The sequence below is a fragment of the Haemaphysalis longicornis genome, unplaced genomic scaffold, assembly GCF_048455015.1.
Source record: "Haemaphysalis longicornis isolate Haplotype H1 unplaced genomic scaffold, Haemaphysalis longicornis Haplotype H1 scaffold_10, whole genome shotgun sequence".
Lineage (NCBI taxonomy): Eukaryota > Metazoa > Arthropoda > Arachnida > Ixodida > Ixodidae > Haemaphysalis > Haemaphysalis longicornis.
In genome coordinates this window covers 132,979,471-133,006,051 of record NW_027526204.1, presented here as the reverse complement: position 1 = coordinate 133,006,051, position 26,581 = coordinate 132,979,471, and the positions used below count along the sequence as shown (strand labels likewise).

Genomic DNA, 26,581 nt, shown 5'->3' with positions numbered 1-26,581 from the left:
GAACAGGTTCTCGGGAAGTGGCTTTTGCGGTTTGGTTCGACGTTATTAACAAAAGATGTAGTGCAGCGAGTCTTGTCTCACTTCTCACCGCGTATCTGCTGCGCTGTATTTTCTGTTCATCATGACTCTCCGGAAGATTGTGACGATGACGCAAAGTCGAGAGCTGGGTCCCACATGTGCTGTTCGGCGTCATGAAAAAGGTCGATAGATAGAGAGGAGTTACAGGCAATCTGCCGGTAGGTGTGTACTCCTGGAAAAGATAGTGCATCAACTGATAAGGTGCGGCGCGTAAACCCGGATCAGCTGCCCTTGTACGCGATGGTCCTAGAAAGTAAACAGCGAACAATTAGCCGGCCTATCAGCGGGCTACTACTTCAAGCAGTCTACTTCGGAGGAGCAACAAGTCCGGGGGTCTTATCGCAATCGCACTCTTTGCCCTCAATCTAGATACGATGCTTACTACTGGAATGATGGCGATATTATGAAGTGCGCGATTACCTGCCTTCAAGAACCGGCTTAGGGCAATATCGAAAGAAAGTTAAACACGCCAATAAGAACCTATTTTTCTTTTCCATTGTAACCCATGACATAGAAGCAAGTTTCGCGACGAGGGGAAGAGAGTGGCAAAACTGTATATTGCAGGGGTGACAGGGGACAGGCACTTGCGTCTGTCTGAGCAAAAAAAATGGCGGGGACTAGAATGTAACACAGGGACGCGGGAGACACACTCCTTAACTACTACACTACGCCGATTGCATGGCTGATGGTGTGATCTGGGTATTTTAAATATAAACGAAAAGGCGCCAAAAAACTGTGGTTGACTCCTCTGTAATAGGGATCGGTAAAACACGAAAGTGAAATGTGCAGCGAAATCTGCAGCAAAATGAGCATGATTTGCGGGTCGGCGGCTGTCTTGTGGGTGTGCTTGGCAAGTGATGTCCTGCTTGCGGGTCGCTTCGGCAACGGTGCGACCACTTCGGTCCTGCTTCATGGCGTGCACGGCAGATGGTTGCGTTGCAACGAGCTCAGCTTGTGGAATGCGAGAGGCAGAGTTCGTAGCTTGGGCCGTGAACGCACGAACGCATTCCTGTTTCCCATTGGCGTTTCACTTCGCACCAGATCAGTCACGTTCGCGGAATTCGCCCGTCGGCGTCGTTGCCTCTTTGCGGCGCGTAATGCGCAAGTTTTCTTACACGATCCCATAGCTCTCAGAAACGACGCAGCTTACGCTTCCCGATTGAGGCGCAAACTGTCGGCGCTCGTTAGCGTTATGATGCACTAATTCGCTTCACCTCTAAGCTCTACTAGACGACATCACCATCCGCGTCAATGAACCTTTTTTATACCGTTTCTCCTGTGTTCGTTGAACTGGCGTCATTTCCGTGACGGATATTAAGTTATTCAAATCTTGGTGTATCCCGGCATAAAAAACTTCCGCGTTAAAAAATCTCAGGGCACTTACGTCTGCTTACGTGCTTTGGAGGCGAATGCCTGGCGATACCAACGACTTCTTTCTTGCTACATTGGTCTCTACGTCTCTTTCTTCGCTTTCGTTGTTTGGCGCGAATCACTTGCACGGCCTTCTTTGCAGCTAAACACCGGTTCCGTTTCTTTATTTTGTTTCTTCCTCCTTTAACGCGAAATACTTAAACTGGCAAACTGGTGACACACGCCACAGCTTCCGTAGAATCAGAGTTCTGCGCAGATGGGGTGAACCTGTTCTACTCACGTGCCGTCACGAGGCATGCACTGGCCCAACTATTCTTCCACCGCTGGCAACGCGCCAAGGCAGCGCAGTGGTGACGCAATGGCTCCTGTTGTGGAGACTTTGGAATTCAAGCTCATTCCTTACTGTGGCGGCCATTTTCTATACCGGACAACAACTACGACAACGACCATGCAGACAGAACACAAGCTTGGTTCATTCGAAAGATTGCCTCATTAGAATCATACTGACAACATTTTTAACGTAAACTTCGCTCAAATAAGCTACATCATTAGGAAAAAGGGAATGGCCACGCGACCCATTAGCTCATTTCCCACAACAGAATCTATGATGTCATATGCCCAACTGTGCGATTGGCTGAGGCCGGCAAACACAAACTCAAATTAGGCACGGCTTATGAGCTTGCCGAACGAGCTATTTGCGCTTAAATGTAATGCATATTCATTTTACAGCAGTAAAAGTGGCGCGGTAAACTATGAAAGTTACGAAAATACGCGTAGGCATAGAAGTACCGATGCGTACTGCTGTTGGTACAGGGCGCACTATGCTTGTTTTAGCTGCACAGCGGCCCGACGCTTTGGAGATGTCTTGCACGACACTGACCGATTGGCGTAAGCGACGTTGTCTTACATGACTCTGTTTGTCGAGGATACCCCATGTTTCACGGAACTATTACTTTCTTCCGTAACAAAAACAAGCCAGGTGCAAATACGGTCAAAAACAAAGCAACGGCAGACAACGGTCCAACTCAGTTTGGAAGCGCCATCTGGGAGGACTGAAGGCAAGCAAGGCTTCAGAGCCGAATGACGCAGTGGAAGTTCGTTTGAATACGCGCACTTATGACTTAATGGCAGACGTCACGGAAATACACGATGTAGCGGGAGAATCAAAATTTTACCCTAAACTGATTAATTTCTCAGTGAAGACGCCTTCATTTGCGGCCGGACAAGCACTGAGGGCACTATAAAACACGAAATAAGTTCGAATTAAACAAACGTGTATTTTGTCTCCATGGCCCCTTTAAAATGGAAGTTTTCTTTGTGGTACCGATTGCATCCTGTCAAAAGAAACTAAGGCATTTCCCCATAGATCGATTGGTCGAGCGAAAAGCTCTGATAAGATCTCTGGACCCACGGCGCGTGCGTGAAACCGGGCGTCCATTGGGTCAAGATGCTTACTTGAAAATCCGAAAAAAAAAAAAAAAAAAAGGTTCTGGATGAGACAGTACAGGCATCGATCATGAAGGAGGAGTGGAACAGTAATCTACCTTTATCTCATAAACCATGTACCGGTATACATTTAGATCGTTCTTACATGCGTTTGCTTAGTTCGCGAAAAATCGTCACATGGTTTCGTTCTTCGTTTGCGATTTTGGTCTTTGGAGGTTTGAAGATTGATTAGACGCACTTTCAGCGAACGTTGGACGCATTTTTGGCTTTCGCGATTCACTCAGCTTTCTTTAGGAAGAGATGGTAAATTTTCGGACTCAACACGCATGAAGTACTTTGTAAGGCTTTTGCCTTAAGAATTACTTCATGCGTGTTAAGATTGGTGTGTCGCAATTCATTTCCATCGCAGAAACGTGCTTCACCCATTGGGCCTCCCCTAAGCAAGTCGACAAACTGAGTGCCTGCACAAAATCTCCACCACCTTCTGCGGGACGGCCCTCACAACCTTTACACAGCAACACAATTACACTAGGAAGTGAGAGAGAGGGGAGGGAGAGAGGGAAAGAGAATCACAACTTTTATGTAAGTTGTAGTGAATGAAATTAATGTCTGGATGTTGCGATAAATCTCCAGGAAAAACAGGAACCATGGTGGCTCACACCATCAGGGCCCTCACCGGCGGCCTTGATGATTGATTGCAAGGTTCAACGCACCGACGCAACGCAGGCGATGAGGGGCGCCTTAGTGGACGGCTCCGGATTAATGTTGACCACCTGGGATCTTTAACGTGAGCCAAAATCTCGTAGGCTGCCTTGATGGATGCGGCTGATTGATCCCCACTATCCCGTTCTTAAACGGACCCTGCAAAACTTCCGATAAACGCTTTCACTCTTTACTTCGCGTCTGGAAGCACTGCGAAAGAGTTATCGCCAGCGCGGAGTGGCACTGCGTGATTTGCTCGTCGCAGCAAATACGCCTTCCGTTTCTGCTTTGCTTTTGTGGCTTTTTTTTTTTGTGTGTGTGGCTATCTAAAGCGTTCTGTGCTGTGAGTGAAGGAAAGCCTCCCAATAGCCGCTACACGGCTGTAATGACGCCAATCAAGCGGTCGAAGACCGGCAAGACCGGGAAAGAGAGAAAAAAAAATTTTGAGCAAGTTTCTAATTTATCTGATGGGCACCGAGCAGTAATTTTTAGCTGAGGTAGTGCGTGACTTCCTATTCTAAGTACTGGGTGTGCTTGTTGACTACGTTCTGAAAGCATTTGGGGTTTAGAGAAAATTCCGAAAAAGTGTTGCAGGGTCCCTTTAATAAAATTTCCATCCATTCATTTACCTCGCAAACATGGGTTCTTAGCAGCTTTTCGCATCCACCAGAAAAACAGCCACTGCGGCCTGAAGTCTCAACAGCCCAACCGGAAAAGTCTCTTACCCCGCATGCGTCGCAAGTCTGCCCGGTCCTTATCCCCACCCACGTGTTTTCTAGCGATCCAGCAGCCGCTTCTGCTTCCGAAGAACAATTACAGCGATTATCGGATGATCATTTCGTCCCCCTGCTCGCATCAAGAGCCGGGGCCCCCGTCCTTCGAACCGGCAGCGACTGCCTTTGTTCGCGGAGAGCACTACGCGCTGCTTATCCTTCCGTCATCCCGGTAGTACGTGCGCTTGTGCAGGCAGCGTTGTTATTTTCCTCTACCGCTGAGTGCAACGGCTTGACGAAGGTCACACACGTGCCTCTTCGTGATAGCGCTCCCCTCGCAGTTTATATCGTTTCGCGATTCAAGTGGATCACGCGGAAGAGCTTCGGATCAGAGTTCGGAACTTCACATCCAGAGTTTGCCGGTAGATTAAAGCAGCAATGAAAATAAAGACCTAGCGAAAAGAGATAAGAAGCGGAGAAGCACTTCTCTCATTTCTTTTTGTCTTAGGGGGAACGAAGCGTTACTGCGTGGGCGTGCGCAACGTCCGAGGCAGTACAAGACGTGAGCACGATGGAGATTGCGCAAACGTTTACACTGGAACGTCTACACAGGCGAGGGGTCTATGAGAACTCTTCTACTGGCGTGAGAAGAATCAGGGACGATTGTTTTTTTTATCGTAGAAAAGAATGTGTACTTTGCGTCTAGATAAAGATCCCCAGGAGGTAAAAATTAATCCGGAGCCCTCCACTACGGCGCGCATCATCGCCTTCGTTGCGTCGGCGCGTCAAACCCTACGATCGATCGATCAATCAATCAATCAATCAATCAATCAATCAATCAATCAATCAATCAATCAATCAATCAATCAATCAACCTGGTTTCCAGAGAAAAAAAGTTTCATAAGTACCTGTGTGCGTCACGCCACGTCATCCTTATCTTTGCATCTTGAACTTAATCTTACAGACGTTGGGATAATTGCTAGTGGGATGGTTCTCCTTGTTTACTAAAGAGGCAGTGGCGGTCGTCATAATAAGGAACCGGAGGATCAGCTGGATAAAAATATTACACCAGCACGTGTGTACGAGATTTCGGCGCACGATAACGATCCCCAGGTGGTCAAAATTAATCCGGAGCTCTCCACTACGGCGCGCCTCATCGCCTGCGTTGCGTCGGCGCGTTAAAACCCCACAATCAAATCAATCAAAAAAATTACACCATCTTCCCGTGGGGAACCCTGATGAGGATGCGAAGCATCATGGGGGTTCCGTGTGGTTCCATTGTGTTGCCGTTATGTTGAGTGATCTGGTGTTTTGTAGCGCCAGAGGGAATCCCACGTCCGGGTCCACATTGATGGCAAAGGCACGCAAGTACAATTGTGTTACGGTGAGTAGGCGGTGGTTCTCGAGGCGCCGAAACTCGTCCACCATGTTCTTGTCGATGTTGTAGTCTCTGTGGTAGAATCGGTAGTCTCCGTCAGCGTTGGTGAGGTAAAGGTTGTTGACGTTGGTGCACCGGCTGAGAGCAACGTACACGCCCTCCTCTTCGCAGCTTTGTCTTCTTCTCCTTCTTCTTCTTCAGCGGTTCCCCTACGGGAAGATGACTACGGTGGTTGAACGCGAAGCTATCTCGTGATGGACTCTTTGGTTCACCAATCCCTCGGGGGATCCTGCCACAATCATCATCAGAGGCGCTGCGGGCGGGGCACGGACGCGGGACATCCCCCCGAGCAAGAGATGCTTCGCATCTAAAAACAATTCCCGCCGCTCGTAACAGAGTGGTGGAAAAGTATAAGAGCAGAGTAAAACGGCCAACTCGTGCAGTGGTACATTCGCCATTCACCTAACCTCGGACAATGGTGTTACATCCAATAAATTGGGGACTGGGATGAATGTCGCGCTTTTTCTCTTTTCGGTATCCTATGGCGATGGCTGCTCCTCCTATCAAAGTTCGTTACGCCTAGACTGTGCAGTCTACGATTATGAGTGTGTAAGGTGTCGGGGGGATGCAGAGGCGGAAGAGGTCCGAGTGGGAAGGAAGGAAGGAAGGAAGGAAGGAAGGAAGGAAGGAAGGAAGGAAGTAAGAAAGAAAGAAAGAAAGAAAGAGAGAAAGAAAGAAGGAAAGAAAGGAAGGAAGGAAGGAAGGAAGGAAGGAAGGAAGGAAGGAAGGAAGGAAGGAAGGAACAGTACAAGGAAGGCGGGGAGGTTAATCAGAGTACTGTCCGGTTGGTGGCTACCCTGCTCATGGAAATGGGGACACGGGAATCGAAAGAGAAAGAAAGTCGTGTAGTAGATAGTCGTGTAGTAATACCGCGGTGTTTTGGCACTGACGTGTTGCCTGTCCTAGGAATCACGTAATGCTTGCTTTCTGCTCCTGCAATGAAGGCTGGAGGACAGCCTTGGAAGGTGAGGTTTTCAGAAGCCTTACTGCTGTCGCAACCGAGGAGCGAACTTGCGACATCAGAATAAGGAGCAGAACAACCAAGTTGCGGCACTATAAAATTTTGCTTTGTCGGCAAGGGCAAAGTCGTTTGAGAGATCCATCGCTGCTGTCTTTCGCCCCCTTTATACGAGGCACAAATGGCGCTGTAACATTTTTTTTCAGTCTATTATGCTTCTATTATGTGTATTACCATAATGCTGCTCACTCCCATCTTGGCCGTCATTATATTTGCACTTTGATACCGTTACTTTGGGTTATGTGAGCTCCGTACAACTCTTTAGAAAGAAACAAGTTCCGGGGGACAGCTCAGGTGCCTTCATTAATCCACATCGTGTTGCCTTTTGTACCCATGCGCAGAGCTCGGGATCGTTGACACTCACTCCAGTCCAACTGAACGGCTACGATGGGCCCGCAGCGGCAACGACACACCAGCCACCGGCGCACAAGGAGCCGGATGGCGGCGACCACCACGTCGCGGAGAGGGAACGTTCCCCATCGGTGACGTCACGGGGCAACTGGGGCAGCAAGTGGGAGTTCCTACTCTCGTGCGTCGGCCTCTCGGTGGGCATCGGCAACGTCTGGCGCTTCCCATACCTGGCCTACCAGAATGGAGGAGGTCAGTGCCGAAACGTCACTGCGCGCTGTTCTCGTACGTCTGAAAAAAAAAAAGTATAATCCCATTTATACGCAACAGGGTATTGCGTCTTCGAGGCAGTTATGTTGTGAAAGCTCAATCCCAGTGTGTATATCTTAGTTTAGTGGAAATTCGGATCATACGTTTCCCGGGCACCATGTTACCATCAACGAGGTTATAGAGTAATGTCTTTCTCGGTGGTTTCCGGAGCTAGTTCGCAGTCACTTGCCGCCTTGTTCAAGCGCTGGGTTTAGTCAACTTCACAATTGTTAGGTCACTATTTCTCTCCCCTCTCATCTTTTGTCCGAGCTTGTTACAGAAGGTGATTATGTTTCGGGGCACGGTTCAACTGGTTAATTGTCAGAGTGCCCACTCCGTCCGCTATTAAGGACTCACTCACTCACTCACTCACTCACTCACTCACTCACTCACTCACTCACTCACTCACTCACTCACTCACTCACTCACTCACTCACTCACTCACTCACTCACTCACTCACTCCTATACGCTGTCGAAAGGGAGTTTTTGGATTCACCAGTGGTTAACTTTAAGGAGTCCCTTTTGTCAGGATTTCCTAATACTGCTCCGCATTGCCGAAAAGTCAGTGCACACGCTCCCACATCGAAGTTTAATTTACCTAATTATTTTTCACGTGATAAACGTGCAAATACGGGGATGTCAGTAGTAGCTATCGCGCGCTTGGCGTGACGACGACTCGACGGTGGAAGAGGCGTAAAATCGACGCATTGGGCGGGAGGAGCTTTCGTCCAACACGCGCCTATCCTCCGACGCTGAGATCGTTTAGTTTGTGTGTGAGTGTGGAATACCAATTGCCGCAGAGGGCGTGCCTGGCGGGACAAACAGCTTGGGGGAAATACCGTGCGCCGGTTGCATGCACGCTGCAGCCGCTGGGGAGGCGCAGGCAATCCCGGCTTAAAGCCTTGACCGCCCATCTTAAGTGAATGGTTACGCGAGTTCCTCCAGCTCATGTAAAATCTGATGCAATTCAGATTTCTTGTTGATTTATTTGTACGTACAAGAGAGAGAGAGAGAGAGAGAGAGAGAGAGAGAGAGAGAGAGAGAGAGAGAGAGAGAGAGAGAGAGAGAGACGAATGGTGTGGGTATGATGACACAAAATAGACCCGTTCGTTTATGTGAATTCGGATGTAATTCAGATTTTTTGTTCATTTGTTTGGGCGTATAAGAGAAAGAGAGTGAGAGAGATGGATGGTGTAGTCGTTCATTTTTTGTATTCTTTCTTTTTTTCCCCACATACGGGTACCTCCATAAAAAAAGAAACAATCATCGAGGCCGCATAAATGCCGACGCTCGGAGTCCGCCTGTGTGCGTGGGTAGCCGTAATTATTTATCAACGAAGGCCACCGCGTTACCCGGACAACTTGTGAGAGGCGTCCGAGCCTGTACGAACATTCTTTATTTTTTTCTTTTTGCATGCAATTCTTTCTTACTTATTGGGCACACAAACTTAGTTCACGAGGTGGCTCGTAGATAGCGCTTTCCCATTTTTATTAATCAATGGGAAGTTACTTGGACGCGCTGAGTTACATTTCGGCTTCTACGTATTTATTCCGGGCTTAAAGATTAATCCTCTACAACCATTCTCAAGTGATACAGGCTCGCAGGAACATTCTGGGCGGAAATTCTGAACGGAATTTACTAGATGGAATTCTGTGCGGAAATTCGAGACAGACGTTGTATTGCTTCCACTAGTTATTGCTTTGTTGAGACGACCCGCCGCGGTGGCTCAGTGGCCAAGGCGTTGCGCTGCTGAGCACGAGGTCGCGGGTTCGATTCCTGGCCGCTTTTCTGATGGAGGCGAAAAGCAAAAACGCACGTGTGTACGAGATTTCGGCGCACGATAAAGAACCCCAGGTGGTCAAAATTAATCCGGAGCCCTCCACTACGGCGCGCCTCATCGCCTGCGTTGCGTCGGCGCGTCAAACCCTACAATCAATCAATTTATTGAGACGAAGAACAAGTGTTATCGACTTTGTCAAATTCATTTCCTTCCTTTCAACAAAACAACAACTACTACTGCACCCTTACGTTCGTTCCGTTTGTAGGCCTGAGCGTCAAATACTTGGCGTCCTTGCTGTGCCGTTGTTTCCTTCTGTTCTGCTGGTGGTGTTTTTGTGCCTCAATGCCGGCTTGCGCACACGTCCTGACAAAGCGCGCGCGACAGCCGCGCATCTCAGAACGCGTGCACGAGCTGCGAACCCGAGACAATCGGCGAAGGGAAGAGCAGTATATGTGTTTGTCGGGTTCAGTCACCCTTTGGTTTCCCGCGGGGCCGAACTGGGTCGGCTGCTCATTCGGCCGATGCAAATACCGGGGAAATCCAGACCCGACTCTCGCTCGGCCAGCCGTACTGCCCCGCTCCCACCTCCCATGCCTGCTGCTTTTGCATGTCACGAGTGATGTTCGGTTTAAGCGCCCCAGGAGCGAGCAAGGCTGCGATCATGGGAGAGGGTTCTGGAATAAGAGAAATACGAAGAGGAAAATGCAAAAGCTGAGCTGCAGTAGGGCACGCAAACACGCCCGTCGCGTGTTCGCACTCGGTCGGCGATGGTGCGTGAGATCACAATGCGGGACTAGACTGTCAGGCAGATCTTTTCAGCCATTTGCCGTCTCTGACGTTCCAGGCGCCCTCTTTGCGTAGTCACGCTTAGAAGGGACTTATTTTTTCCGAGCTTCGGGGCGGACGCTGTCTTTAGTAAATAGTCTGCCCGAAAGTTTGTTCTGGCGTATCGAACCCGAACTATATACTGAACGTATATGTGGCAATCAACCACACTTATTCTTCCAGCATGGCTTCCCTCAGCGCATGTCCAACCACTGTCGCTGGCACATATTAAAGCATTTTACGGGCGAAGCCGCTTAGGGGCTGGGGTTGTTGGCGTCTCCTGTCGTCATCGTCGTCGTCGTAATCGTCGTTCGTCTCATGTAGTCATGGTGCTAAAACACCGGGAAAGTTGTTTACGCCTCGCGCTAGGACGTAACGCGTGCTAAAAATACATCGGGACACTCGTTTACTCCTCGCTGAAAGCTTCGTGTTTCAAAGACGCGAGACTTTTGCAGCAAAGCTGTATACCTGTACCCACCAAGGTTTTATCTCCGTTGGCATTTTTTCGGGATTTTTTCGACATGTCATTGACTGTCAACGTGATATACGAGTGGCATAAATGCTACTACTTAACTCAGCTGTAGGCAAGAAGTAGGCAAGAAACCTTGCATGTTGCGATATGCGCCGCTCTTTGCCTTGTCTGTTAGTCAAAAAGTAATTTTGGTGTTACAACCCCAACAGAAAGTTGATGGACCATGGTTCCAACTGTTCCTGGAACTCGTGTATGCGCTGAAAGGTTGAGAACTTCTTACAAAGCTTTGCACAGCTGTTAAGATCTTGCAACAAAAAAAGAAAAAAAGAAACCCGTTACACTTTGCGTTTGTACCGTTGTATACATAACTGACAGTTTCTTCAATGTGTCTGTGCCTTTATGCGTGCAGGCGCCTTCCTCATCCCGTACCTCATCATGCTGGCGTTGGCCGGCAAGCCTATGTATTTCCTAGAGCTCGCCTTCGGACAGTTCGCCGGTCAGGGACCGCTCACGATATGGGCCTGCTCACCCATCTGCAAAGGTAAGCGTCACGGGGGCCTCGCTCCGTCGTTCTAACGCGGGGCCGAAAAATCAACAAAGAAGGCGTGAAACAAGGAACGTGCAACGTGCGAAACATTTATCAAACCCTACCGCTCTTTTGGAACGTAGCGACCCAGCTGTTTTGTGCAGTGAAGGGGGAAGGGGGTTACAAACGTTTATTGCTTTTACAAAAAAATGTAGTTGATTCCTCCGTCATAGGAATCAGTAAAACACGAAAGTGAAACGGGCAGCAAAACCTGCAGCTGAGCATGATTTGCGAGTCGGCGGTTGTCTTGTGGGTGTGCTTGGCGAGTGACGTCCTACTGACGGGTCGCTTCGGCAAACGTGTACTGGCGTCCTTTCCGTGACGTTATGACGTCAATGATATCTCGGTGTATACCGGCATTAAACATTTTCGTATTAAAATATAAAACTCGAACATGAACCCTAAGTACAACGTGCTCTTTATCACTAAAGGTTGCTTCCCCGCACGAAGACCCTTCGCGCAGGGGTGCACCCTTTACAGGACGCTTGCTTCGTTGTACTGGCATCATTTCCGAGACGGATATGCCGTCAGCGAAATCTTGGTGTTTCTGGGAATAAAACACTTTCGTGTTAAAAGGACACAGAAGCCGTGCCGCAGGGAGGTCGGCAGTCCAGGGCTTCATAGGTGACAGCCGCCGTTTCGGCGCGGTCAGTCAGTAGTAGCGGATCAGGCGCCGATGTGCAGCTGAGTTGGTCTGCCCAGGCTCGGAGTATTGGGCTAGGAAAGGGTGTGAGAAGGCGGTTATGTAGGCAAAGCTGTACACGATGAAGAAGTATTCACTGGGGAAGTTTCGTGATCTTTGCGCATCTTTTCAGTAATAGCTGCGAGACGCGGGCTGCAGTATGCTTTGACCATCGCGGTTTATCCGCTGCCGTAACTAAAACACTGTCTATTTCGATTTGAATGTGACTTCCGGTCACCGCGGTTGTCTTTATAACCGAGGTAAAAATATCACCACTGTACGATATTTCGGCGCGGTACAAGTGGACCCCGGTGGCATAAATTTATCCGGGAGCTGCTCCATCCCAGAATACCCCATTGTCGTAATCTGTGGCGGCATGAAGGAGGGACTTCTTTTTTTTTTTTTTTTGCTTATGGAAGCAAAAAGCAAAAACTTCCGTGTGTACGAGATTTCGGCGCACGTTAAAGATCCCCAGGTGGTCAAAATTAATCCAGGGCCCTCCACTACCACGCGCCTCATCGCCTGCGTTGCGTCGGCGCGTGAAACCCTACAATCAATCAATCCATCAATCAATCAATCAATCAATCAATCAATCAATCAATCAATCAATCAATCAATCAATCAATCAACTTTTTTTCCCTTCCAGCTAACCTGTATGGCTATCGTTACGGGGAAATCAGCAAAGAACCAACCAGCGTTTTCTATTCGCAGGTGTGGGCGCAGCCATGGTCTGCGTATCCATGGTGGTGGCGGTGTACTACAACGTCATCATGGCCTACACCATCTACTACACCGCTTCCACATTCCAGGCACAGGTGCCTTGGCAGCGCTGCGATCCCTTATGGGCCAACAACACGCCGTGCTTCGTGCGGTCACAAAATGTGAGCATTCCCGACAATAATCATCACCATCAGTAGCAGGCAGCCGCTGCAGGATGAAGGCCTCTCCCATAAACTTCCCAATCATCCCTACCCTACAGAAATTCTTTTTCCGAGAGCGAATCATCTTCCCTCAAACCTGCACACGGTTCTTGCTCTTCCCTCTTACCACGTCCCTTGGTATTATTACATCGACATTTTTTCGAGGTCTGTGTTGTAGGTCCTTTATATTACACCTCCGACCGAGCTCCGCTTTTCAGTTTTATAGATTTGAGCTATGATGTCCTCTACTAGAACAGTTTGTTCCCTCATCTCTGGTGCTTGTTTAGAGCGCTACTCCCACCATTCTTCTCTTAGCGGACCTCAAGGCTGATCTACAGCGCTCTTTCAAGCTGCTTAGGAAAGGCCGAAGTTTCTGCCCCACAAGTTAGCACCGGTTCAGTTTCATTTTGTATACCATCACCGAATATTCTTGACCGCTTGACTTCATGAATACTGTAGGCTCATTCGTTGTGGAAAAGGGGCGGTTGAGGAGAGGGGACCGATGGAGAGGGAAGGTGCTGATGCATTCATGTGAGAGCCCGCAGGATCAGTTATGTTGGTCGCGAGGTGATCTGCATCTGTTCAGTGCTCGGCCGGTTTAAATTAGGGCTGATGAGAGTGTCTTATAATCGCGGTTTACTTACGACAGAGTTGAGGTGCGTTCCAATTTCTCCTTTCGACGGCTTCGTGGCCGTCTTCGCGGACAGCGCGCCATGTTAATGCCCGTTACAATTCGAACGAAGCAGTCAACGAATACTGCTTCGAGGAGATGGCATCGATGTCAGCAGTATTAACTCTATGATGTCAGCAACGATGCAAGCTACCTTCCTGTCTAAACTAAAAAGTGACGCCAGCGCCACCTTTTTGCGTAATAATGTTGTAGCAAAAGCACTTGTTCTTTCATTGAAATATTTAGTATAATTTGCTAGTGGTTAAGATAAATTTGCTTAATTTTTATATCACACAATGTTTGTAATAATAACGGTAATATTATTTACGAAATTTGCGGCTTGCGTTTCTCAACATGTCTGCTACGAGGTTGTCAAGTTGTAGGATGGTCCCTAGAAATATTAGGGACCATAGTTGTAGTGTCGCGTTCGGGACCGCTGCGCCGTTCCAATTTTATTTAGCCAATTCCAATTTTATTTAGTTAGAGTGCTTCGTAAGCTGTCTACCAAGCTGTCCGCGAATTGGAACGCAGCCTTAGTTTATACGGCAGCAAAACAGTGCGGGTGACCTCTCGGCGATTTTTGTACTACGTAAATTTGTATTAAGAGTAGCCATTTTCGTGCCTGTCTTGGCTATAAGCTTTCGGTTTTAACCCCTACCATCTCTAAGCATACTTGCATCGTTTTTATTCTGACGTCAGGCGGGTTATTTGAACGCGAATATGATCCTTGGGACGCTTGTGCAAAATTTCAACACGGAACTCTTGTTTTAGTTTTGCTCATATAACCTCAACCGATTTACCGGTTAAAAATATTAATGGCGACTAAAGCATTAATTTATTAATCGGAAGGTTAATCGATCAATCACCCGCCCCTAGACTTTCAGTATGTACGCCCATGCCAATTGATACATTCTTCACTCGGGCTCCGCTGCTAAGTGTTACAACCGGCTCAAGTCCACTCATAATTGAGCATGTATCGGCCAGTAGTGGTGTGTTTGAGCCCGGATAAGCTCGCATGCATTGGATAGTCACTCACGAGGAAGAAAGCCCCTAGGTGACTATACCATTCAGAGAGATTTGGCAGACGTACAACAAAATATCTCTCCCATTGACAGTATTAAGCTACCCACCGCGGTGGCTCAGTGGCTAAGGCGTTGCGCTGCTGAGCACGAGGTCGCGGGCTCAATTCCCGGCCGCGGCGGCCGCTTTTCTGATGGAGGCGAAAAGCAAAAATGCCCGTGTGTACGAGATTTCGGCGCACGTTAAAGATCCCCAGGTGGTCAAAATTAATCCGGAGCCCTCCACTACGGCGCGCCTCATCGCCTGCGTTGCGTCGGGGCGTTAAACCCTACAATCAATCAATCAATCAATCAATCAATCAATCAGTATTAAGCTACTGGGCATGCGCAGCTTGAGCACGTGGCCCCGTCGATACTTGTCTCCGGAATTTAAAGACAACCTGCCGGACTGGCTCGGTGGCTAAGACGTATACCGCTGCTGAGCCCAGGGACACAGTTTCGATTCTGGGCCGCAGCGTCCTCTTTTCAGATGGAGGCGGAATCAAAAGCGCCCGCCTGTCGAGATTTAGGAGCATGTTAAAGATTCTCAGGTGGACAATATTAATCCGGAGCCCTCCCCGGGCGCGCCTCATGGCCCAGGTGTTGCTTCGGAGCGTATAAAACCCCCAAAATTTGAATTTTTAATTTGTAGACAGCAGTCTTTACGCTTCTACGCTGCTACTGCAAATAAACATGGGATCCTCTCGGAATAGCCTTGCTTACATTTTGAACCTGTTGCATATAATTGTAGGAATGTGCCGTCAAATCAAATAGTAGGTCATTTTTGTGGAAAGCTGACGTACAAACATCGAGAGGTGCCTTGAAAATGTGGTGGATAAAGACGTTTTAAAAGTGTCGAGGTTCTTAATCGTTCGGCAGTTGAGATATATGAGAAAGCGCAAGGAGAACTTCATTATCAATTCCCATCTCGAGATGTATAAGGCCCACTCCAGCTCCATGTTGATGTTGTTGTTGTTGTTGTTGTCAATTTGAGTTCTGTAATGGCAACAACCCATCTTGCACACGTTTATTTGAGGGATACGCAGTCTAACGTTAACCTTTTCGGTTCTGTCTTTTCCTCGCAGACATCGTTGATTAACTTGAACGAAACGAAGCCGTCCAGCCAAGTCTACTGGGAGTAAGTATCATTCCATGCTTTCAGAGGAGATGCACAGAGAAAGACATGGGAGATGTGCTTGTGCGAATAAGCGTGGCTAAGGCACTGCGCTGCTGAGCCCGAGGTCGCGGGTTCGATTCCCGGCCGCGGCGGCCGCTTTTCTGATGGACGCGAAAAGCAAAAATGCCCGTGTGTACGAGATTTCGGCGCACGTTAAAGATCCCCAGGTGGTCAAAATTAATCCGCAGCCCTCCACTACGGCGCGCCTCATCGCCTGCGTTGCGTCGGCGCGTTAAACCTCACAATCAATCAATCAAGTGCGAATAAGCGCTCCAGCGTGCTAGTAACATGCAAGGTGCCTTTTGCGGGGCGGGGGACTTTTTTGACGTCTGAAAGTAAATATAAGCGTTCCCCTTAAAGTTCGCTGAGCGAATTTTAGGCGAAGACTATGATGTCTGTTCTGGAAAAGAAAATATTTATCCACGCTCATGGAGAGGAATTGTATCCACTAGCGAGATGCGACGAAATTATTTGATCGGTAGGATATTACCAGAGAATCACCAAACATAGAGTAAGTTTCTTTCAAAAATAATGTCATCTACCCGGAACACAGCACCGCGGTACAGGGGAAAACACTTAGCGCCGCCTACCTAATCCCCCAACCATGAGCTGTCGTCCAAGCCTCTTTTCCGATACAAGCAGTTAGCTTTCTGGTGAACTCGATTGCAAGAGCGACTGTCCTAGATAGGCGTTGGTCTGACGTTTTAACCGCTAAGCAGAACGAACTTTTCTTGCACTGGAAAGCTTGAAAGAAAGTTGTGTCCTTGTTATCACCGGCACTTGTTGAGGGAATCTTTCTCCGCAGAAAAATTTAGTGATAGCTTAAATAGTGCGTCAGTGAGTGAGTGAGTGAGTGAGTGAGTGAGTGAGTGAGTGAGTGAGTGAGTGAGTGAGTGGGTGAGTGAGTGAGTGAGTGAGTGAGTGAGTGAGTGAGTGAGTGAGTGAGTGAGTGAGTGAGTGAGTGAGTGAGTGAGTGAGTGAGTGAGTGAGCAGGGAAGGAAGAAAGGAAGTGAGTGAGGAATGAAAATGTAAGGAAGTGAGTAGGCAAGCAAATAAATATACACGGAAGTGATTGAAGAAGTTAGCGAGTAAGCAGGCAAGCAAACCAGTAGAGAGGTTTAGCATTCCGTGTGTTCCGTACGTTCCGTGCGTACCGTATGTACCGGGACACGACTGCGCACTTGCGCATTCGTTCCGGTACAGTGGCGTGGTTCCGCTGGCGGGCCGACCCCGCCCCGTAATGCGAGCCCATTCGTTCCGTTGGGCTGCGGCCCTCCTGGCTGTGCCCACGCGTTCAGACGCAGTCGGGTCCCGGTACGCACGGTACATGCGGTAACCAAGCAAGCAAACCAATCATCAGCATTCCGATGCCCCCGGAGAGATGAGATTCGAATCTCCCGCTCTTCCTCCCCGTGGGGCAGGCGCTACGTGCTGGACATAAGCGACGGCCTGGATGACCTGGGCGGCGTCAAGTGGGACCTGGCGCTGTGCCTGCTGCTCAGCTGGATCATCGTGGTGGCCTGCCTGGTGAAGGGCATCAAGACCTCGGGCAAGGTGGTCTACTTCGCGGCCACCTTTCCCTACGTGATCCTCATCACGCTCATGATCACCGGCCTCTGCCAGCCGGGCGCCATCAACGGCGTGCTCTACTTCATCACGCCCTCCTTCGAGAGGCTGCGCGACATCAAGGTGTGGCAGGCCGCAGCGGGACAGATGTTCTTCTCGCTCAGCCTGTCTATGGGCGGCCTCATCATGTACAGCAGCTACAACAAGTTCTCCAACAACGTCTTCCGGTACGCTCGCCCCCTCCTTTGCCCCGTTTGTCTTTCTTTCTTTCTTTCTTTCTTTCTTTCTTTCTTTCTTTCTTTCTTTCTGTCTGTCTGTCTGCCTGTCTGTCTGCCTGTCTGTCTGTCTGTCCGTCTGTCTGTCTGCTTGTCTGTCTCTCTGTCTTTCTTTCTTCCTTTCTTCCTTTCTTTTCTTCTTTCTTTTTTTCTTCATTCATTCATTCTTTCTTTCTGTCCGCCCGTTCATCCTTCCATCTGTCTGTCTGTCTGTCTGTCTGTCTGTCTGTCTGTCTGTCTGTCTGTCTGTCCAATGTTGCACCATTGTGTTAAGCAAGCAGTATGGCTTGTTCGCATAAGTTCTGCATCTTTGTGCGCGCATCAGGAACTACGAACGACTATGGTCATTGTACGTGGTGGATCATGCCTTAAGAGGAGACCGGCCATTTTCCTCTTCGCAGAGACGCCATGATCGTGAGCGTACTGGATACGTTCACCAGCATCATTTCTGGAATGGTCATCTTCTCCGTTCTCGGAGCCATGGCCCACGACCTCGGAAACGTTGACGTTAAGGACGTCGCTCAAGGCGGTACGTATGCCTTCTAAGCACTCGAACGAAGCCGAAACCACGTGCACCCCGACAGATTGGCGGCAATACGTACGCAAGCAGCACTGGACAAGTATCGATCCTTAGAGCCTCGTTAACTTCAGGGCTCTTAAGAAAATAGCGTACGGTCACCTCCCGTGAAGGCATTATAGCGGAACTTCGCTAACAGAATTGAACCTCTTTATAGCACCGTGAAGCGGACGCCAATGACAGAATCTATGGTTTTATTGGTTAATAATAGATGTGCAACACACGTATAGCTGCGGCCCCTATCACGGCTTTGCCTTGTCAGGCCATATCCTAACAGCTTGAAATAGACGCAAAGACAAACGAAGCACGACAAGTATACGTACCCAGAGAAATAAAAGCGGGAATGGTTGCGCAGAAAGAAGTACAAGAGTCAAAGCACCACCGCTATATATAACATGAAAGATGAAAAAAAAAAAAACGTGGTTGATCCTTCGTTCATAGAAATCGGTAAAACACGAAAGTGAAATGTGCCTTCACAGGAGCATTTGAATGTGTATTGTGCATCGATATGAACTTGCGCATCGCCATTTATATTTCGTCGGTATGGTACCGTTAGGCGCATCAATATTAGACACTTGATTACATGCGCCGGTGCATTGCGTAAATCCGATTGAAGCCCCGGCGCTCGCAAACCATGCGAACGAGACCGAAAGGGTTGTCAGCGAGTCGTTTGGTGAAGTCACAGTACGCTACAGTGAAAGGAGCATGATTTACGGGTCGGTAGCAGTCTTGTGGGTGCGCTTGTCGAGCGACGTCCTGCTGGCGGGTCGCTTAGGCAAAGGTGCGACTACTTCGCTTCTCCTCTCCTAGACTGCAGCACCATCTGAATTTACAAGTTAGAGAGAAGGACATAAGTCGCGTTCGTACATCTGCCCGGGCATGACTTCGTGGCTCAGTCTGTAGAGCGCTTTAGACCTCCCGTTCCGGCCAGAGTGATCAGGGGCTCGAAACCTAGCGCCGCCGCACCAATGGAACTTTATCTTGTGATGTCATTTCCGCGACGGATATGACGTCGGTGAGGTCTTTGTACTCCGGCATAAAACACTTTCGTGTTAAAATACTAAAAACAGCCACGAAAGGTGCACTGATACCCCGCGCTTGAAACAGCAAAGGTGACCGTTAAAAACCTAGCTGTACGATTGGCATATACCCCTGGACAACTCCGTGTAAAATACCCGGAATAAGGAAGTGTAAACGTGAACGCAATATATGTAACAAGGCTTCCACCACCAAAAAAATAATACAGTAAAAGAGGATACAAACGTACTGAGCGAACACTTGAAGTGAAACTATGGCAGAGTCTTGGTACCAGTAAATAGTCCTTGCAACGTTCACGCCCGAACTTTCCCTCTACAAGCAGAAACTCGTTGCCCAGTAGAAGGTTTGACGGGTGTTAGTACGCAATGTCCGCATGTGGGTATTAGCTCAGCAATAACCTAAACACATAACAATGAAAAAAGCTGGAAGGAAGGTATACTGTTTGCACGAACGCCGATCTTTCTCTTGTGCATCCGTTTCTGCATATGTAAGCTTGCCGCCTATGTCTTTTGTGGAGCAGTTAAATTTCGTTTTAGGCGTCTCCTGTCGTCGTCGTCTCATGTAGTCGCGGTACTAAAACACTGCGACGCTCGTTTTCCAAATTGCGGTAGAACATAACGCGTACTAAAAGAAAGGTGTACAATGGATAAAACCGGTTCCAAATGAACATGATTTTAAGATTTGTGAAACGCTCCCTGGCCTCTTCAGCAATCGTCAAGCACAATCAGAAGCTGTTTGTAGACGGATTATAATTTGTGTTACATTCAAATAGCCGCCGGCTCTTGACGCTAAGCCTGATAAGGTAGGGTGGTCAGTCGAAACAAGAAAAGGCGTACTTGCCTGGTGCGGGGCCCTCGTTGATCACCGAAGACGTGACCTCGGGGCGAGCCTCGGGCATTGCACTGCATTCGCGTTGACCCCTGTCACTACCAGAAACTAGGGCAGGTGGGGCATGCTAATTTCTTAAATCCGATTCAATTCAGAGAGGGCGCCACCGCCTCAGCAAGCGCGCGAATGCTGCTTCTCCGGCACCGATTAGCACTCGCCGTGTGCAAGAGAGACTCACAATCTTTGAATACACTTATACACTGCATGCTTCGCTCCTCCACAAATCCCACGTTAGTGCAAGTGGCCCGGGATTTCTTAAGAAAGATGTTTCGACATAAATTTCGCAAAAACTATTTGCTTTTATCTTTACCATTGTTAAGTTCGCTTTCTGTTTATGCTTCGCTATCATGCATAGATGTCTTTCCGATCTGCTATACACGCATTATGCTTCACGTGTGTACTTTGTTTCAATGCTTTGAAGCAGCCTTTGTCAAGCCAAGATAGAACTGTTATCCTCTTATCTGTATATACACACCTCGTTCGTTTATTTGTTTTCTCACGCCTTCACACCTATGCCTCTCACTTTCTACCCTTAGTCCTTATCTTCATGGCATAGCCGGCGCATGCCTTTCACTTCGTCGCAGATAAAAGTGCTTTGCGGTCTTCGCAACACTCCGCAACTTCCGCTTTTAGAATGTAACGTGATAAGGGTAACGCCATGATAGCGTTGTGTGCGTAAATGACGCCTGCACGGACTCTCAGAAATAAGATAGTTGTATTTGCGCCCGCACGAGTCCCTGATGCCACTGCCTGATTAATTCTCGTCGTGTTGCAGAATGTTGAGTATGTTGCGATAAAAGCATTTGCAAGTGTAATAAGGATGTCGAATGAGTGGTACCGAAAATGTCAGCAGTATTCGTGAAGTGGGCCTGGAGGACTTATTCTACCCGTGAGACTCTCCAGCTAGATATCTAGAAGGCTTCGCTCTATGATATACTCCTGCGATTCGCAGCTCTCTCTGGAAAGAGCAGCAATGGCATTTCTTTTATCTATTTGCGTCAATGAAATCGAAAAGCAACCTCGGCAGCGTATCTCTTATTCCTGAAAGCGACAGATGAGAGATGAAGCATTTACTGAGCTACAAAAGCACGGGTGTATCCTTAGTTAAGGAAGCCGATGGAGCATTTGGAGCGGGTTTGACCGATTTGATTGCGTTTAAACACCAGCCTCTGACCTGAGACTAAGGAATCGGCGAAGTGGGCTGTGTAACGGGCTCTGTGAGAGAAGTTTCCCGGTCAGAGAGAGAGAGAGAGAGAGAGAGAGAGAGAGAGAGAGAGAGAGAGAGAGAGAGAGAGAGAGAGAGAGAGAGGCTCTTTATTGAAAAAAATTAAAGCCGTTCCACTCAATGTGAAAGCTGTCGGAAGTGTAGAGCAGTGATTCGCCCTAATGGGCTGTAGCGCCGTTACCTGCTCACTTCTACCACCCAATGCAATTCAAATTTCCTTCCTTCGCAGTGCTAGTGCGCCTTTTGCCTGTAACTGCGCCAGCGGAGTTCTGTTCTTTTTGTTCTTGCTGTTCCTCCCGCACGTGCCGGCATTGCACGGCCACGTTTTCCGTTTACTATCGTAAAAAGCAACCCAACGGCGATCAACAGCGTTACCCCGGAGCGCCGCCTTGGTGCTCTATATACTTTGGTCGAGCGAGCGAGCTAGGACGACAAGGCGAGCGCCTAAAGTGCTCTGCACTTAAAAAGCAAAGTGTTTTGCCGGGGTTTGAAATCACCTACATGGTAGGGGATGTAGGAAAAGCAGACCTCAGAAAGAGGTGGGTAGACAAAAAAAAAAAAAAAATAACGCTGGCGTGGCTTGACGTGCTTGTCGGACTATTTTTCAGATTGTGTCACAGAATTCACAATTTTAAAATGTGACCAATGTCCTCCAAATAAGAAAACAAACTTTTTAGAGCCGGACGCTGCTTGGAGAAGCGAGTGCATGATCCTACGATAGTCTTCAGAGTTACCGGCCCTTGATGTAGGCGTTCAGTATCTTCAAAAAAAAAAAAAAAAAGACGGGATCTTGGTGCGAAGTAGGCAACACATTCTAATAAAATATGTTCAAGGGTTTTTTCAGAAGAACAGTTGTCACAGCACGGGTTGGTCGAAATAGAAAAGGGACCGTTAAGTCCTGTGCGCGTCTGTGTTCTGTCATGCCGAGAGGCCACTAGGCGAGGTGGAGCCGAAATTCCCTAGGGAAAATGAATGTGTATTTTGACGAGAAAAAAGGCTATGCGAACCACAAGTTTATATACGGAAGGTAATAGAGAGTTTTAGTATAGCGTTTTAGCTGTGGCGTTAACGTTTGCGCGCCGCAATCGCAAACGGATAACGCCTCGTTATGCGACGGTCACTAACGCTATGGGCGCGCTAAAGTGGTGCTTTCCGCTATACTAAAACTCTGTAATGTTTTCTTACCTTTTCTTAGCGCAAATATTTGCACAGGAATCGCTATCACATGTTCCGCATTAAGAAATGTCTGGCCAAAACTGTCTACGGTTCGAAAGGGATATACGAAATTAAGATGGACTCTCGATCGAAATTGCAGGTCCCGGACTGGCCTTCGTCGCGTATCCCGAGGCGTTGACCCGGCTGCCTGTTCCCCAGCTCTGGTCCGTTCTCTTCTTCCTCATGCTGTTCATCCTCGGCCTCGACTCCGAGGTAAGCCGCAATCTTTCCGACCGTGTGGAAGCTCAGGCCAGTGACTCGTTGTGTGTTAAAGGGACCCTGTAACACGTTTTTGAACTTTTTTGAAAATCTTAAATGCTTGCAGAACGTAGTCATCCAACACACTTAGATTAGGGTGTCGCAAAGCACCTCAGCCAAAAAGTGTACTGCTCAATGCCCATCAGATAACTTGTAAACTCGCTCAAAAGATTCTTCTCCCTTTCCCGGTCTTGACGTTGTTCGACGGCTCGAATGACGTCACTAAGGCCATGTAGCGGCTGTTGGCTGTTTTTCCTTCAGTTGCAACAATGAACCCTTTTCGATAGCAACTTTAAAAAAAGCCGCAAAACAAAGGAGAAAGGGAAGGCGTATCTGGTGCGATAATCAAATCCCGCAGTGCCGCTCCGTGCTGGCGATTACTGTAGCTTTCGCAGAGGTTAGAGACGCGGAAAAAAGAGTGAAAGCGCTCATCGAAAGTGTTGCAGGGCCCCTTTTTACGTGACAGCCCGGCGACTCTTCCGCTCGACCGGAGGACATGCGGGAGGGTGACACGTCACGTGACCTTTGTCGCGCAGTTCGCCATCCTGGAGACCTTCGTGACGAGCGTGTGCGACCAGGCGCCGTTCCTGCGGAGACACAAGTGGGCCTTCACCATCGTCATGGGCATAGTCTGTTTCTTGTTGGGACTCCCCATGGTCACGCGGGTGAGCATCCCCATTCTTCGCTGGGTGGCGCTATTTAAAGGAGCCACGAAGACAAAATACAAGTTTGGTTCATTAGAAAGGCTGCTTTGTCCTGATAAAAATGATACCGATTTCATCGCAAACTTCCGAAAAATAACGGAGATATTAAAGAAAACGTGTGGAGCTGTGGTGACTCGCTAGCCAGTTTTCGGCAACTTTTCTATGACGTCACAAAATCTTGTTTGGGCGATTGGCGGCGGTCGAACTAATCAATCGCCAGGACACATGACTGGACGATTGTAGTGGGGCCGCTAGTTCCGTTTGATAGAGTCACTTGAATGCTAACGTGCACCTAACCCACTGAAAATTGTGCTTTTAGTGCTGGCCCATATGACGTCACTCGCGCCGATAACACGTCACTGTGGCGCGAAATTTTAAAGTCCTTAAGTATTTCTTGCGTTTTCATCGGTTAAAAAACGTCTTTCATGGACGGAATGAAGCTGAGTGAGGTACTAAAGTCTAACTCTTTAAAGTTAAACAAAGTTGTATTTTCTCTTCATGGACCGTTTAAGCTTCGATCTCAGGCCTGGCGCTCCGTGCTGCTCCTTCCCTTGTTGCTTATACCCTGGGGACATGTAAGATCCTATCATGAGAGATTGTTAATATCCTACTGTGAGCAGGATTTATCTGTAGTGCACTGGGGATGCGACACACACACGCCAGGAATGGCATATTTCAGGCACTCTGACCCCACGCCTAGAAATTTCAGGTTGCCTCGGAGCGGCCTGCTTAACCATTGAGCTCGTTCATTAAGCCATGAAACACAGTGCATGGTTCAAAGGACAGTGCATAGTTCGAACCACATGTAGTGCATGCTAGAATTTTTTTTTTCGTTCTGCTACATACTCGGAAAAATTTTAACAGTAACTAGGTGCATTTGGAATTTTTTTGACTTACAGTAATTGGTACCACTTATGCTGTGCTCACTATAAAACGTCACTTAATGACGTTCAATATTCCCAGACATTTAGCCTCTGCGTTCTGCGTACAGAACGGTATTTTTTGTTGTTGTTTTGCTGGGTTTGAAACAATAATGAACGGCCTTTTCGAGCAGTCATTGGGTTTTGAATAGGAACTTTTTGGTATTCACTTCTGGTATTTCCCCTCGACATTGTGTCTACCGATGGTTGTGGATGCACTTGCCGCACGTTTATGAGTTCGGCATTCAAGAACGGGCTGATCGGCAGTTGCGACTGCCGAATTGGGGTCTACCTTCTTTTTTGCAAACCTAGCTATATCACTCACCATAAATATTGGTTTACACACTGCATTAAGAAACATTCGAGTCACTTTGTATGCAGTGTAGCCCGTCACTTCTTGTGAACAGCCTCGGGATTCCCCGTTTGAATGAAGGAAACGCAATGGTATAAATGGGAAATGATTGAAATCAATGTCCGCCAGACCCTTTTTAAGTTAGGTTTAAGTTAGGACTTATTTGACGCGTGTGCCCGATTACCTTTTTTCTTTCTTTCCTTCACAGGGTGGCCAGTACATATTCGAGATTGTGGACAGATTTGGGGGCAGCACGACGTTAACCTTCATCGGTCTCGTTGAAGTCATTTCGCTCATCTACATCTACGGTAAGCTACAAAGAAAAAAATTCAGAAGCCCCTCCGTCTAAGGACGATGATGGTTGTGAAACGCGAAGTTTTCTTGCGCGCGAAAATCAAATGGCAAAGTTCCAAAGTCAAAGCCGCTGCAAGCAAAGCCCAAGGGTCAACGATCAAAGTGCGAACCGCCTGAGGCTCTAGGTACAAACTCAGACGACAGCAAAAAAAAAAAAAAAAATCTGAGCTTCCCCTTTTCTCTTTCTGCTCCCATCACCGTTGTCCAAGGTGAAGCGTTCAAATTCGCTTTAAAATCCAAACTGCTTCGACCGTGTCATAATGGCGCAATCGTATAGACATTGTTTTCGTAATGGGAAGGAGCCAGGTTAGATTCCAACCACAGAAAGCGTTTTTTTTTTGTGCCATCATCATGTGTAAAGTTGGATTTTTTGCATTGCGTTTTGATTATCAACCGCCATCAGTGCGACTAAGAAAGCTTTGATTCAAAAAGATTCGTGGCGAGCTTTTCCACGTTCGTAATGGAAAGAACACTGCATGCACAACATAGTGTTCAAGTTTTACGGCTTTAGCGACTTACTCCGCTGCCTCCTCCATCACCCCCCCCCTCCCCCCCTAGCCTTACAATTTTGTTTATTTCGGCAATATATCACTTTTAGAAAGCAAGATTAGGTCGAAGCAGGGCTGCTGAGAAAGTGGTTTGGGCGTTAAGGTTTCATGGGAGAGTTGGTTTAAAAAGTGTGTCAGATTTGTAATAAAATAAATTTAATGGGGCTCTATGCTGCTGCTCTTTCAGGATACTCCAAGTTTTCGGACGACGTTTACTTCATGCTGAACAGGCGCCTCGGCTGGTACTGGAAGGTCACGTGGACAGTGACGTCACCTCTCGTCCTTCTGGTGAGGGAACTGCGCAATGCGCGGAAAAAATACGTTGTTCGGCTCGTTCACTAGATCATGAAGTCGAAAACTACGCATTACGACGCGTTGGTGCGAATAAATAAGGTGTGTTGTGTAACTGGCGCTTCAGGTCAAGGGGCACTAGCTACTACAAAACAGTCAGAAGCATGCAATTACTAATTACAGTTACCATTCTAATTACTAATTACATCGCGTTTATTTAGCCATGCAAATCAAGTAGCATGTAATTACTAATTACCGTTAATAATTCATTACCCACGGACTTAAAAACCATCGTGCAAAAACAAGAAAAGTTTTACAAAAACATATCAATGTTCACGACGGCGTAGTTCCCTTCTTTCAAAAAATATGTCACTTCCTTATGAAATAAAAAAAAATAAAACTGGTTTGCTAGACAACTATCGCCATCTAGAGAAAACTGAATAAACCAAAATGTGTTCTTGTTTATTTTGCATCTCATTAAAGAAGAGATATATTTCAAGAGAAGCAAACTGGGCCGTTAGGAACGTTTCTAGGAATTTGTTAAGCTTTTCGTTTCGGTACACGATGTTTTTTCAAGCCAGCGCGTCAATAATTAAAAAGTCCCACAGAAATGTGGTCAGGGGAGTACCCCTTAACATGTAGTAGCACGTGACAGACTCAACAGCCAATCAATAGAATTTTCCAATATGGGAAATAGCGGACACTTTGGAAGTCGAGATTAGCACTCCTGGTCTAAATCTCGTTCGTAATAGTATATGCGGCGTGTTAAATTGGTC

General features: G+C 47.9%; 1 protein-coding gene across 2 annotated transcripts in view; it reads left to right on the top strand.

The window, feature by feature from the left end:
- Positions 1-26,581, top strand: part of LOC144159352 (sodium- and chloride-dependent glycine transporter 2-like) — a 104,689-nt gene that overhangs the window by 69,569 nt on the left and 8,539 nt on the right. For both annotated transcript variants that reach the window (XM_077690773.1, XM_077690772.1), the window contains exons 2-11: positions 7,108-7,366; positions 10,911-11,042; positions 12,481-12,650; positions 15,503-15,555; positions 17,016-17,387; positions 17,837-17,964; positions 22,479-22,591; positions 23,173-23,301; positions 24,821-24,920; positions 25,702-25,802. In XM_077690773.1, the coding sequence (XP_077546899.1) occupies positions 7,108-7,366; positions 10,911-11,042; positions 12,481-12,650; positions 15,503-15,555; positions 17,016-17,387; positions 17,837-17,964; positions 22,479-22,591; positions 23,173-23,301; positions 24,821-24,920; positions 25,702-25,802 (1,557 nt within the window). The remainder of the gene's footprint in view (positions 1-7,107; positions 7,367-10,910; positions 11,043-12,480; positions 12,651-15,502; positions 15,556-17,015; positions 17,388-17,836; positions 17,965-22,478; positions 22,592-23,172; positions 23,302-24,820; positions 24,921-25,701; positions 25,803-26,581) is intronic.